Source organism: Populus nigra, chromosome 14 (assembly GCF_951802175.1).
Source record: "Populus nigra chromosome 14, ddPopNigr1.1, whole genome shotgun sequence".
NCBI classification, from domain to species: Eukaryota; Viridiplantae; Streptophyta; class Magnoliopsida; order Malpighiales; family Salicaceae; genus Populus; species Populus nigra.
The window spans coordinates 7543088-7557062 of NC_084865.1; the positions used below are offsets into that span (position 1 = coordinate 7543088).

Genomic DNA, 13975 nt, shown 5'->3' on the forward strand with positions numbered 1-13975 from the left:
AAAAGTTTCACAATCAATTAAATGCACTATATCTTGAAATTGGAAAGACAGAGACTAAATTGAAATTTCCCAAAATCCTAATTAATAACCCTAATTTTTAGGGTTTAAACATATGATATGTCACTCGTTTTTAATGATGCCATCCCATCCTTATTTATCATCTTCTTTAGACGACAAAAGCTAATCAAGATGCCACTTTCAAATAAATGAATGTAACATCTTCGACCATCTTAGGGTCTTTAACCACTACCACTCGACTGAGAAACATTTCCTTTACAAAGATTAGCTACTTCTATAAAATGTTTACTTCTCATTTGCTTCAATGAGGTTGACAGTATCTTGTCCCTAGTCAGCCTCTCCTACGTTGATAGATACAGGTTGATTGGGGACCGATCCTCAAACAAATAAACGAGGAGTTCTAGACCTCCAAATCAGATAGGGTTTGTTTCTAATGGTAGACATACATCCCCGTACATGATTCATGTCTGCCTATGACATGTTAATATCATATTTGTCACGATGATCTCGCCAAAGAGCTCATTTAATCAGCCATAATTGAAGAAAAAAATCTCATGTTTGAGTAGACTTTGTGGTTGCCTTCTCTTAATAGGTTTGAGCTTACAAAAGGATTAAATTAATTTGAATCTCATGATCACGTGGTCACGCAACCCACACGCAAAGACACTAATTTCCGAAAAGCCAAGTAAATCAAGTTTGAAAGGAGTGTGACATAAAGATAACTTGTACCTAGGCACCAATACTATTAGAAATGGAAACCCCCACCCAACCAATATTGATTCATGAATGAGAAGTATAAGGATGACACCACAAAGTCAATTGTTTTTCAATAAGTCATTTTTTAGTTCTTTATAGAATCAAGAAAGGGAGAATATCTCACTAATACACACAAAGTGTGGCAAACAAGAAGTTTTATTAATTTGAATTGTCTAACTTATATATCTGATTATGTCTTTATTTATACTAACTCTAGACTTAAATAAACCCTAATGGACCCCCCTTAGGTGAACTTATATGAAGCACACTTACAATTGATCTAAATAAGTAATAATAACCCAAAGACTAAGAAGAAAGAAATAAAAATAATAAAAATCCAAAAATTACTATCCTAAATATGCTAGAGATTTGTCACCCTTAAAAAGTTTCAAATAGACTAGGAAATTTGATATAAAGGTAGAATTAATTATGAAATTTTCTTTTCTTGTTGTCGCTAGGATGAATAAGGAATCCTTGTAAGAAAAGGATTCTGAAATATTTATGAATCCTTTTTACACTTGAAAACTATATTGCAGCCCATTAAAGATCATTCTAGAACAAGGAGTTTCTAAAACAAGCTGCCACATTCTTGTAGGAAAAGAATCCTAGCCAAATAGAAAGTTCATAAGTCAAAAGGAAGTAAATAATAAAATTCATACAGCTTTTATTGACAAGTATTTAAATGTCTTCTCTAACACTGATTGCCTTGAACTTTTAACCTAAGGTAGGACAACATGTCAGGAGACTTCATATAAAATTTCAGCCCAATCAACGGTCGGATTGAAAATTATAATTGTTACCGTGAAACTAGACAGTTGTACATTTTACGTTATAATCCAAATCTAATTGTTTTTTTATTGCCAGGATCGTATTATAAATGAACCAAAATGCACCTTTTATAGGGAGGTTAGATGAGAGGATGAGGAAGAATCTTTCATAAAGCACTCATCTTGTACAAAACCACCATGGTTTTGAAATTTCTGATTTTGGTTTGCTTATAAAAAGGCAAGTGCTCTTGAGCAAAAGAGAGAGGGGACAAGAAAATCATGGAGAGAAAATAAAAAGAAAAATAAAAAGAAAACATAAAAGGATCCTTTAGTAAATAGAGAGAAATAATTAAGAAAATCATGTGAAAATTTAAAAGAAGAGAGGAGAAAAGAAGTTCATACAAGCTAAGGATTGAAAGTTAAGAAGAAGAGGAAAGAAGCAAATAAAACAAAAAAATGAATCCATATTATCCATACAAGGTATACCTTTAACTTCAATGGGGGGTGGAGCTCAATAGGCACAACCCTCCCACTTTCACTTGGCTTTTAAAAGGGTGTTTGAGAGTATGGTAGCGGTTGTTTTTTAAAGTGTTTTTTCACTCAAAAATACATCAAAATAATATTTTTTTTCATTTTATAAAAATTATTTTTAACATAAGCACATCAAAACTGTTATAAATCAATTTTGGTTTCCCCCTAAAATTATCCTTTTCTTTTAAAATTCAAAACAAAAACTTAAAAAATTGAAAGAATAAAGAGCAACAAAAAAGTGAAAAAGACTGACAACTTGGCAAGAGCATGCTGAGAAGGGTTTCAAATGCGTGCAGGAATCAAACTGAGATTTTGGACAAAAATCAAGAACCTAATTATACCCAAGATAGAAAGACAATGCCGATTCAATGTCAAATTAAATTATTATTGCATGAATTTGCCTAAAATTTAAGTTTGAGGACTTAATTAGACTTTTAATAGGCCAATTTAATTAATCATGAGCCTAATTAAAGATTTAATTAAGTTTAGGAATTAATTTGGGCCAACTTAAAGAATTAATTAAGTACACGGACTTAATTAGACTTTTAATGGGTAAAATTAATTTATTAAGGATTTGATTAAGGAAAAAATAAATTTGAAAGCCTAATTTGGGTTTCATTGAGACTAGATTTAATTTTTCCAAACTCATCTGAGTGAAATCATGGATAAAATTGTAAGAAAATCAAAGTTTGAGGATTAATTAAGAGCCAAATTATCCTTTTAAAAGTACACAATCTATATTTAAATAAGTTGGACTTGTTTCTTCACAAAACCTATATGCTGGCAGAATTTATAGGTTGTCTTAGAAAACTCATATCTTTCTCATATAAGCTCTTTTTATATTGGAATTTGGTAGGATGATAGGTCTTTGAGTCAGGAATCTAAAAAAAATTGAGTTTATATAAAATGGACTTATCTAACTCAATATATACAAGTCAGAATGGTTGAAGGTCAAAACTAGCAGAATGTAAGACTTGGCTTTGAAGGTTACGATTTCCATCCTCTTTCTTTTTTATTTTTCTTGTCATATATGTGTATAAAGGTGTTGATGTTAGCTTTCTAATGCTACTGGAATCACTTCATTTCGATCTCTACAACTCAAGTTCTGCATAAAACATTGATCAGATGTCAAATTTGCCAATATTCAACACGGGTTTGAACATGGTCTGACTTTTATTTCAAATTTACTTCTTTTTTAATCTCACATCCAAAGGTGTAAGAAAATTTGGATGAAATCAGGGATAAAATTGTAAGAAAATCAAAGTTTAGGGGTTAATTAAGGGTCAAATTAAAAAAATTCAGAACCAGTGGTCTTTTTGCAAAAGGTGTATGAATTTAGAGACCCAACTCAACTGAAAAAATAGGAAAAATTGAAGAAATTAGAAGTTCAAAAGTCAATTAGAGACGAGATAAAAAATATCCAAGATCAAAGACAGATGAAAAAGACATTAAATTTAGGAGATCAATTTAAAACTTGGTAGGGATAAAATTAAATTGATTCTTAGGATCAAAATTCATTTGAAGACTTAATTGAACAAATTAAAAGATTAGGGGCTGGAATTGAAAAGAGGTTAATGTCCTAATTCAGGTTAAAACCCAAAAAACAGCACCGTTTCATTTAAATGAAACAGTGCCTTTTAATGTTGTTTTGACCACAACAACGTTGTTTTGGTCAACAAAAGTCACAAAAAATAAAGTGTAAGTCAACATGTCGTCTATCACTGTTTCATTATTCCCTACCTTTATACCATAAAAAAGTTATCCATAAAGCCACTTTTGAAGGTCATTTAATGCTTCTTATCTCCTCCAAACAAGACAAAAAAAAACATACCATTTTCAAGCTTTGACTTTGGACTACACCCCCGTCTCTTTCTTTATCGGTTTGTCGCTCTACATCTGCTGCAATGAACAACTAAAACCTCTAACCTGACCAGCTTTAACAGTTTGATTTTGTAGTACTTGGTTGTTGATTTGTGGCTAACGATTGAGATCATTCTCAAGCAAATCAATAGTTGCAAACCATGCCTAAGAAACACACCATGTTTTTCTTTTATCCTAGTTTTTGAATTTTATATTTAGGTTATAAACTTTAATTGTTTGTCATGTTTTAGTTATTTGATTTTGAGAAAAAAAAAAGAGAAAGTTATCGAAAAATTAAATAAAAAAGAGAAAGTCAACAATTGACTATATTTCCGCTAAAAAAATAAAATTGGTGTCATTTGATTTTTATTTGTGAGAGGAGTGTCATTTAGGTTTATTTAAAAAACTTTCATTTAACCAAAAAAAAAATATTGGATCTTAGAAAATATTTTTGATTCAGTTTAATTTTGGATCATTTGACCATTTAAAGAGTGTTTTGAGATCAGAATGAGTTTTTAAAGGTGTATTTTTTTAGGTTTTTTTGGATAAAACAAATAGTTGAAAATTGAGTTTTTTTAATCCAAAACATTGGACCTTGAATTTTTAGGCACCTTTGATGGCCAAAATATTTACTAATAGGTAACACACTATCTATTTTGGTTTTTTTTTTTTAATATGGAGGATTAAACAAAAAATACAAGGATTGAAGGCTAAACATGCGGGCTTGGTGTTATAGACCCCCACGCGCTTATGCTTTTTTGTATGCCAGCCCACCCAGGCCTAGACTCCTAACCTCGTTTTAGGCAACTCTTTAGTTTTTTTTTTAATTTTTTAATTAAATTTTATTAAAAATATTATATATAAATAATTAAAATTATGTTTTGAATTTTATTATGTTAAATATCATATTCAATTTTAGTTTTATTTTTAAATTAAATTATAGAATATTTTTGTAATATTAGAAATCATTTTGTTAATTATTATATATGAACCTCATGTTAATTTTTTATATCATGAATATTTTTTATTGTAATTTTTTATATAATTTTCTTATATTAATTATTGTTTTCCTTCAATTGTATACAAAATCTTAAGATATGATTTCTATTTTTTATTAAAATTTATTTTTTCATATCATGATGAGTTTGTTTTATTTAAAAAACAATGTTCTTTATAATACTTATTTTTAATTATTAATTTATTTTACAAAAAGAATATTTTAATTGCCTTTACTTTTAATTTTAAAAAATATGCTACTAATAAAAAAATATTTTGTTAAAAAAAGCGTGTATAAGAAAAGAATAAATTCATTTAATATTTTTTTTTTTAGAATTGAATTTGTAACTTTTCATACAAATATCTATTTTAATTATAAAATAAATAAATAAAATTAAAATTAAAAAAATTAACTTGCAACATTGCATGGGTAAAAAACTAATTAAATTACAACACTACAAACAAATGGATTTTTATGGAGTTTTATTAATTATATGAAGAATGAAGCACCTTAATATATTATTATAAATGAGTTTATAACAACTTAGTTTTATACCTCAGTTCGTAAAACATTATAAAAAACCATGAGGTAGTAGTTTTGAATTTTGTTAACAACATTATTTTCCAACAAATGATATGTTATTTGTTTAATTCTTTTTTTTTAAATAAAGGTTGATGACAAGATCAGTTAAGTGGACCTAATCTTTAAGTTCATGTGGGCCTCATCTACTACTAGGAATCAGGCACTTGACCTGACCTTGTTTTATTGCTGTTTTTGACACTTCAAAAAAAAAAATCAAATTCATTTACTCTTTAGTTTTAACATGATAATTAAATACTATTATAAATTTGTATTTAAATTTTAATATATTTTTTTCAATTATTATGTGTATGATATAAAAATACTAATACTAATAATAATTTGATCATGAAAATTCAATTCAAATTTTTTTTTTAATTTTAAAATTTTTTAGATATATTTTTAACATGATGTTATCATATTTATATGTTTTTAGATTTTAATCACACATAAAATACAATTATTTTGATAATTTTTAAAAATTTCTTTGATAATCATAAAATGTTTGGTTTTTTAATAAAAATAATGATTCTAGTTAAAAACTATATGTTTACTAAAATCAACAAGAAATACATTAATAAAATTTTTTTATCTTGATAAAAGCAAATTTCAAACAACTATACTTTTGGGTTTAATAACAATAACAAACAATGATTCAAATTAAAAACTTGAGATATACTAATATAAAAATTTATGTTAATTGAGGATTTTTTTCTAAAAAGCTGTTTTTTGTTTTTGGAATGAAAAACAATTCCGTGAAACCTATGTAATTCTTTTTTTGCGTTTACATTTTTTTTCCCTGTTCAATTATACAAACTAGCATACAAGCAGAGCAAATAACTAAATTTATTCTCGCTACACACGAATGCAGCTTCACGGTAAAAACAAAAAGAGAAATTAAAGGCCGGCGTGCCTCTGCCATTGACTTATTAGAACTCAATATGTTTAAGACACTTTGAAAACAAGACAAGGTAGAGTGTGACATGGAAGAAGATAAGAATAAGATTTATTTATTTATTTATTTATTTATTTTAAAAGAAAGGTTTGGTGACAAACTGCCTAGGAGGAAGCATCCAGATTCCTCGAGAATCATATGATGCGGCAGCCATCATCGTCGCCCTCAATCTAAAAACACCGTGTCATCAAACTTCACATAGACAGATAAGAAGCATATCACGTGAGGTTGTATCTCATAATTTATCAGCCTGCTTTCATAATTTATGAAAACCCGAAAAATAAAAATAAAAAACAGTGATTTTTTTTTATTAGAAGACGATCCGGTTCAAGATTCGGGTTTCGGGTTTTAACCGGGTCACCAGGTTGTCCGGGTCAATTTTTTTAAAAAAATCAAAACAACATCATTTTAGTAAAAAAAAAACAAAAGTCAACGGGTTGCAACTAGGTTTTTGATCGGATCAACCCGCCGGGTCATACCGGGTTTTTCTTTTCCTTATTTTTTCTTTAATTTGGCTTGATTCTAGTCCTAAATCTACCTGTCAGGCTAGATTTTAAAACTATAAATAAAAGATTAATCTTCAATTAAAAAGAATATAAAAAATAACATGTGTGAGTTGAGTAGTTGATACAGAAATTTGCTAATCGTATTGAAATCTTATATCCGAAGACAAGAAGAGTTCGTTGCTAATTCGAGTGTGAATAATATTTTTTAAAATTTGTTTGTTAAAAAGAATTATTTTTGTATTAGGAAAATTGACTGGAAATACTTTGATTATCATTAAACAAAAAAGATAAATATTTCTTATAGATTATGGACTAACCACTAACCCAACACAAAATGTTTATTACAAATTAGTTTATAAGACAATAACGATCATTTGGATACAAAAGCAAGAACATAAAACCATAGCTATTATATCTTGTATAACCGGGTTATGAGTTTTTCAAGATAATTTAAATTTATTTTAAAATAATATTATTTTATTTGTTTAAATGAAAAACATTATTTTAGACAAAAATAAAAAGAAATCCTAGAAATTGATTTGATTGAGTCTCACCGAGTATTTGATTAGATGAAGCAGGTCAAGCGAGTTTCGAAGTGTCAATCTAAGTTTAGGAATATTTGGGATTATAGTAGTGGTGGCAGTTTAAAGTGTTTTTGGTTTAGAAATGCATCAAAATGAAGTTTTTTTTAAAAAAATTATTTTTGATATCAACACATCATAACGATCTAAAAATAAAAAAATATTTTAAATAAAAATAAAAATTTTAAAATTTTTAGAAATATAATTTACACCCTATTACTAAACGCAATCTAATTCGTTTGAAATGCAACTCGGTCCTAGTACAGGCTTTGTATTTAGAACTTGTTTGGCAGTGTAGTTGCGGGTGTTTTTCAAATAATTTTTCATGTCAAAATGCATGTCAATGATGTTTTTTTATTTTTTAAAAATCATTTTTGACATCAGCACATCAAAACGATCCAAAACGTACAAACCATATTAAATTTTAGCAAAAAAAATAGGGTAGGGTGGGAGTAGCATTGGAGGAATGCACTTTTTTTTTCTTTGAAAATAAAATTTTTTCTTTGGAAATAAAATCATAAATTAACTTGTAAAATCATTGCATGTAAAATTGTATTGAATTATATTTAACATGTAAAATTAAATTATAATTTTAAAAATTAATAAAATTAGACTTGATTTATGCTCAAAAACTGGTCGACCAACTACCCTATTATTTTTAGTTTTTTATATATTTTAAGGTGTTTGAACTTTTTATTATTTATTTCATTTTTATTTTAATTATATTATAATATTATGAAATTGTATAGTTTTACTATTTAAGTTTACATTATTCTCGGGTTAAAAAAATATTCTTGGCAACGTTCGCTAAACAGTTAGGAAGAGGGAGAGGTTTTTATTTTTTTAGTATTTGAGAAATAATTAAAGAAGAACGCACGTGTCCGCCATTACTCGGTGGACATGTGGACACTGCACTCCACCGCACACCTTCTCCTTTTGGTAAGGTCAAACTGTGTATAGAAAACGACGGCCCCTCCATTTGACCTTTTCGACCCTTCCTTTTTACCTCATCCTCACCTGTAAGGTCATTTATTGTAGCTCCAAACAAGGCACAGTTTCTCCTTTTAGATTGAAGTTGAACTTAACTGTCGTGTTGCTCCTCAAAATAGAAGCACTTTCTTGAATGTTCTAATAAAAATAGCTTTTTTCTGTGGTAAAATGAAAACTCGTTTGTTTTTATGTTTTTTTTTTAATTTTAATTATTTTCATTTTTCAAATTATTTTGAGGTATTAATATTTAATGATAAAATATTTTTTTCAAAAACAGAAACTTACTTTAATGATAAAATCCATTATGTAAAATCTAATTGGAAGATATATTTTTGATGAAAAATGTACTAGCATAGCATGAAATATGGGGAAAATAAGGGGAAAAACAAAATAGAATAAGACAAACAAGAGGTAAAGATAAGTGTTAAGAATTATCTATCCCTTTTTAATATTTATATTATTTGATATTTTATAAATTAAATACTTATTTTTATTTATTTAGGAACGTTTCGATTTAAAGTTCTTGATAGCATGTTCTTTAAAGATTTATTTAATGTAATAAAAAAAATTGTTTTTCTGCTATAAATTCCTTTATAAATACAAATCTATAAAAATTACAATATATAAACTTTATTGATGTATATCTATAATATCCACAAATAATTAAGCCCCATCTAATATATATAATCCTTTTAAATTAAAAAAATTGAATTAATTAAGTGTACAATTTATAAAATATTAAAAGTTGGGTAAAATAAAATCTATAAACACCCTCTGGACAAAGTAGCCACAGATCAAAATCATCGGTTCTAACTCATCCAATGAATTTCACGTTATCAGTATTCAATAAATAAATTAAAAACAAACTTTAATATTTTTCAAAATCGCAAATATATATATATATATATATATATATATATATATATATATATATAAAACCAGAATCCGCCAAACCCCAAAACCAGCAGAGTACACAGAGCATGGACATAGCTGGATTTCAAACAAGACGACGCATAAAACTCCACCCTTTCCAAATTACCTAAACTACCCTTCTCCCTCCCTCCCTCCCCTCTTTTCTTCTCCAAAAATCCACAATTCTTTTCCCTCTAATTTCTTGTTTTCGGCATCAATGGAAATGACAAATGTGAAATCTGTTGATCAGGCGGTGGAGGGAATTATGAGAATTCATAGATCTTTACCGACAAGACCAGGGATCGAAGAAGTAGAAGCTTCAAAGACATTGATTCGGAATGTCGACAAAGAAGAACAAGCGAAACTGGAAGCGATTTCGAAGCAGACAAGGAGCCCTGATTTTCCTCAAGAGTTGTTCATGATCTTGCAAGAAATGCAAAAGCAGTTGACGTTTTTTCAAAGCAGAGACCAAAAGAGGGAGGCATTAAAATTGCTTGATCTTGAAAATGTTCATAACCTGTTCGATGAATTTATTCAAAGAGCTTCCAAATGTCTTTCTTCGCCTTCTTCTTCTTCTTCTCCCCCTTCTGTTTCTGGGTTTGACTTTTCTTCGAATTATACGAATGGGGGCAGCAGTTCTTTTAAAGGGAGCGCTGCTGCGGGTTCCTTTTCCATTGATGGATCATCCATGGCTACATCGTCTGGATTGTATTATGCAGAGAAAGAGCCGACGAGGAGTGCTGAATTGTTTACTAGGGATGATAGTTATGTGAAGAAAACGAAATCTTCGTTTTACTCCGATGGTATTGGTGTCTCTTCTACGCCGCATATTGCGGACTCTACTTTAAAAGCTAGTTCAATCAGTTCAAGTAAGCTTTGATTTCTTGTCGTTTTGTGTTCATTCTTTAACGGGTTATGCTTATTTTAGTTTCCAACTAGTAATTGCTAACAGGTAGTTTTGTTTGAATTGCTTTTTTTTTTGGTGATAATTTCTAGGTGCGTAATGTTTGTGATGTAAAGGTTGATTTTGTATTGCTAATTGTGTAGGTCAAGATGGTGAGAAGTTGAGTCTAATTAAGCTTGCGAGTTTAATTGAAGTTTCTGCTAAAAAAGGAACACGGGAGCTTAATCTCCAAAACAAGTTGATGGATCAAGTAGATTGGCTACCGGATTCGATAGGCAAGCTGTCGAGTTTGGTTACGCTAGACTTGTCTGATAATAGGATTGTGGCGTTGCCAGACACTATTGGAGGTTTGTCATCATTGACGAAGTTGGATTTGCATGCCAATAGAATTGGTGAACTCCCAGGATCTATTGGAGATCTTCTTAGTTTGGTTGTGCTGGATGTGAGAGGTAACCAGTTATCGTCCCTGCCTGCTACTTTTGGCAGATTGGTACGACTTCAGGAGCTTGATCTGAGCTCAAATCGGCTCTCTTCGCTCCCTGATACGATAGGTTCACTTGTTAGTCTGAAAAATTTAAATGTGGAGACCAATGATATTGAAGAAATCCCATATACTATTGGCAAATGTTTGTCACTAAAGGAGCTTCGTGCAGACTATAACAGACTCAAGGCACTGCCAGAAGCTGTTGGAAAGATAGAGACTTTGGAGGTTCTATCTGTTCGGTACAATAACATCAAACAGTTGCCTACAACAATGTCATCTCTATTAAGCTTAAAGGAGCTTGATGTAAGTTTCAATGAGCTTGAGTCAGTGCCTGAGAGCTTGTGTTTTGCTATCTCACTCGTCAAGATGAATATAGGAAACAATTTTGCTGATATGCAATCCCTACCAAGGTCTATCGGGAACCTTGAGAATCTTGAAGAGCTGGATATTAGCAATAACCAGATACGTGTCCTTCCAGGCTCTTTTAGGATGCTAACACGACTTCGTATCTTACGTGTAGAAGAAAATCCTTTGGAAGTACCACCAAGACATATAGCTGAAAAAGGTGCCCAGGTATGTGTACTCTTGCATTTGGTTGTTACATAGGATCCGATCTCTATTTAAAGGCCTAATTTGCTTACACTATGACTGATTGAATCTCGTCTTCTCTATCTGATCTGTGTTGTCTCAGGCTGTTGTGCAATACATGGCCGAACTTGTTGAAAAGAGGGACATCAAAGCCCAACCTGTAAAGCAGAAAAAGAGTTGGGCTCAAATTTGCTTCTTTTCAAAGTCAAACAAAAGGAAGCGCAATGGCATAGACTATGTGAAAACCTGAATCACCTAACATGAAACACAACATGACCTTTATGTTGGGTAAGTTTGAGAATCATCTTCAGTATCATGTCGAGAGGAGGGGGGCTGTTTGGCTGTGATAAGATTGAGTAGTTACTTCTAAGGCGGGTTTTGATAATTTCACACTGCAAATTGTGCTTTTCTTATTTCATCTTGCATTGATATTGCTGCTGAGTTTAATTAAGTGGCATGTTTACACCATGACTGATTGAAGCTCTTCTTCTCCGTCTTTGCTGAGGTTATAGCGGTTTGCAAAGCAGAAATGCCAGCGCGACAAATCCACACATCAAACAGGGGACTCAGTTCATAAAACATGATTTTCACTCTTGATCCTCAAATTGCAGATTTTCATTATTGTTTTGTTTCTATTCTTGTCCTTTTCATTTTATTCCATTTGTATCTGATGCCCTTGAACTGTAAGAGGTGTATAATTCAGCTGGCGGATAGGAGGGCGAGGAAAATACCATGTTTTGTATTCTTAATTGTATGAAGTTTGATCTTTACCTCTACCACATGTAATAGAATCTTTTTCTATGTTTTAGATTCAGTAGAATTTAAAATTTCTTTTGTCTAATGCTTTTATTGCAGTTCTAGTAAACATTAACATCTGCCGTTCTAGTAAAAGTTAAATAAAGCAACATTTTCTAGCTATAGGCCATTTATTCAGGTGCCTGGTGATTTCTTACTGCGAGTATGGTTATATCAATTTATGCTATGCGCTGATTTCTAGAGTGCAAATGAAATCATGCATGCCATATTGTGTTTAGTTCCCTCTCGTTCCCCTGATTTTGGTTTACTTGATAGGTAGTTGACCTAGCTCCACTTGCATGTGTTTCTTCTACAACAGTCTCCTTTGATAATATTTTTTACTTGTATTTACTGGATTCTTTTACAGATCTTAGACAAAAGAGTATATTGCTTTCTTTGGTTTACAATATTTCCAATGTTTTCTGATTTATCTAGAAATTGATTATTGAATAACCGAATAAACTATAAACATGTTGGAACAGGAACATCTTTATTATTAGCATGCTTACAATGATAGCGTATTTATGTGTTTGGAATTTATTTTAGCCATTGGTTATTGATCATTCTTCTGCCTAGAATTTGTTGATATCATAGTTCTATCTGGATTCAGTCAATCTATTAACTGATAGATGGTGAAAATACTCTGAGAGACGAAAAAGAAAAGGAAAAAGATAAAAGAAAACATTGAAAGACAGTTCTTTGCCTTGGGCTTACGCCAGAATGAGAGCAAACAATATCCATCTTCAGCTCCTTGCCTGTCTTGTTTACAGATCATCAAAAGGGTTGGAAGTGTGTTCTCCAAGAGAATCCATCCAGAAGCCACTTTTTATGACCTGTGATTTGTGAGTGAGACAGCTATCTATCCCTACTTGGGAAGGGAAACATCAGTGGTCTGGTAGGTTCAGGTTGGTGAGAGGCATCACAAGATTTTGTGGCAAAGAAGTTGATAATTTCGTGGGCTGAGTACAACTTCACATGATCAGTCTAGGTTAGGGTTGGCAAACTTGAATTTGAAGATCCGTCTAGGTTAGTTAAGTTAGTAGTTTCCAACTGTAAATAATCTAGGTTGCTTTGAAAATTGGTATAGAATCCCAACCTCTGATACCACATCTCCTGAATCTTGGCATTTTGACAGTGGTGACATGTAGATCTTGATGTCTCCAATATGACTTCAGCTCTCACGAGCCATGCTTTGCACTCAGCTTGACATTGCTCTTAACCGCTTTAGTTTACCTTATGTATTCCATACATCATTATATATAAATCATACACAGAAGATGGTGGGTCAGCACCGACTGAATAGTACCATGTTGAGGCGACATCTCTTTAAATCAGAAGGTAGCTTTTTTGAGGGAGAAATAGGAAATCACCAGTTAGAGGCATTATTAGTGTGATTGGATTCTTTATTAGGTAAACGTCATGCTAATCATTGCTATTATGTATACCTGAACAGTGTTGTTTGTATTGGATCATGATAATTATATAATAGAAACAGACTGTTAGTTTCAGTAATCAATGGTTACAGCATTCTAACTAACGACAGGAAAAGAAAGTGGAGCATGCTGGCACTGATCAGGTAGCAAAACACTCTTTGACTTGGACTTTTCGAAGGGTTTAAAGAACAGCAGCTTGTTTGTTTAATATATATTTATGATTTTTCAGTTTTGGGATCTGGGAAGCCAGGCATAAATAAGCTGGAGATGATGACCGTAGGATCTGGCTTATCTGTCTTCTTTTTGAAAACAAGAAAAA

At 30.8% G+C, this 13975-nt stretch overlaps 1 protein-coding gene across 2 annotated transcripts; it reads left to right on the forward strand.

Moving 5' to 3' along the window:
- Positions 1-9473: 9473 nt before the first annotated feature.
- LOC133673382 (plant intracellular Ras-group-related LRR protein 4-like) lies at positions 9474-12269 on the forward strand. Of its 2 annotated transcripts, XM_062094142.1 has the most exons (4): positions 9474-10321; positions 10500-11413; positions 11532-11716; positions 11941-12269. In XM_062094142.1, exons 1-3 carry the CDS (start codon positions 9670-9672, stop codon positions 11676-11678), a joined length of 1713 nt encoding a protein of 570 aa, XP_061950126.1. In that variant the 5' UTR covers positions 9474-9669; the 3' UTR covers positions 11679-11716; positions 11941-12269. The 2 variants fall into 2 exon arrangements, with proteins under 2 accessions (XP_061950126.1, XP_061950124.1); XM_062094140.1 differs by having other exon boundaries at positions 11532-12269.
- Positions 12270-13975: the final 1706 nt, after the last annotated feature.

Bases quoted from the DNA above. Each gene is read 5' to 3' on its own strand.
- LOC133673382 (XM_062094140.1), top strand. From the start codon at position 9,670: ATGGAAATGACAAATGTGAAATCTGTTGATCAGGCGGTGGAGGGAATT. The intron at 10,322-10,499 runs GTAAGCTTTGAT...CTAATTGTGTAG, and splicing joins AGCTAGTTCAATCAGTTCAA to GTCAAGATGGTGAGAAGTTG. The intron at 11,414-11,531 runs GTATGTGTACTC...GTGTTGTCTCAG, and splicing joins TAGCTGAAAAAGGTGCCCAG to GCTGTTGTGCAATACATGGC.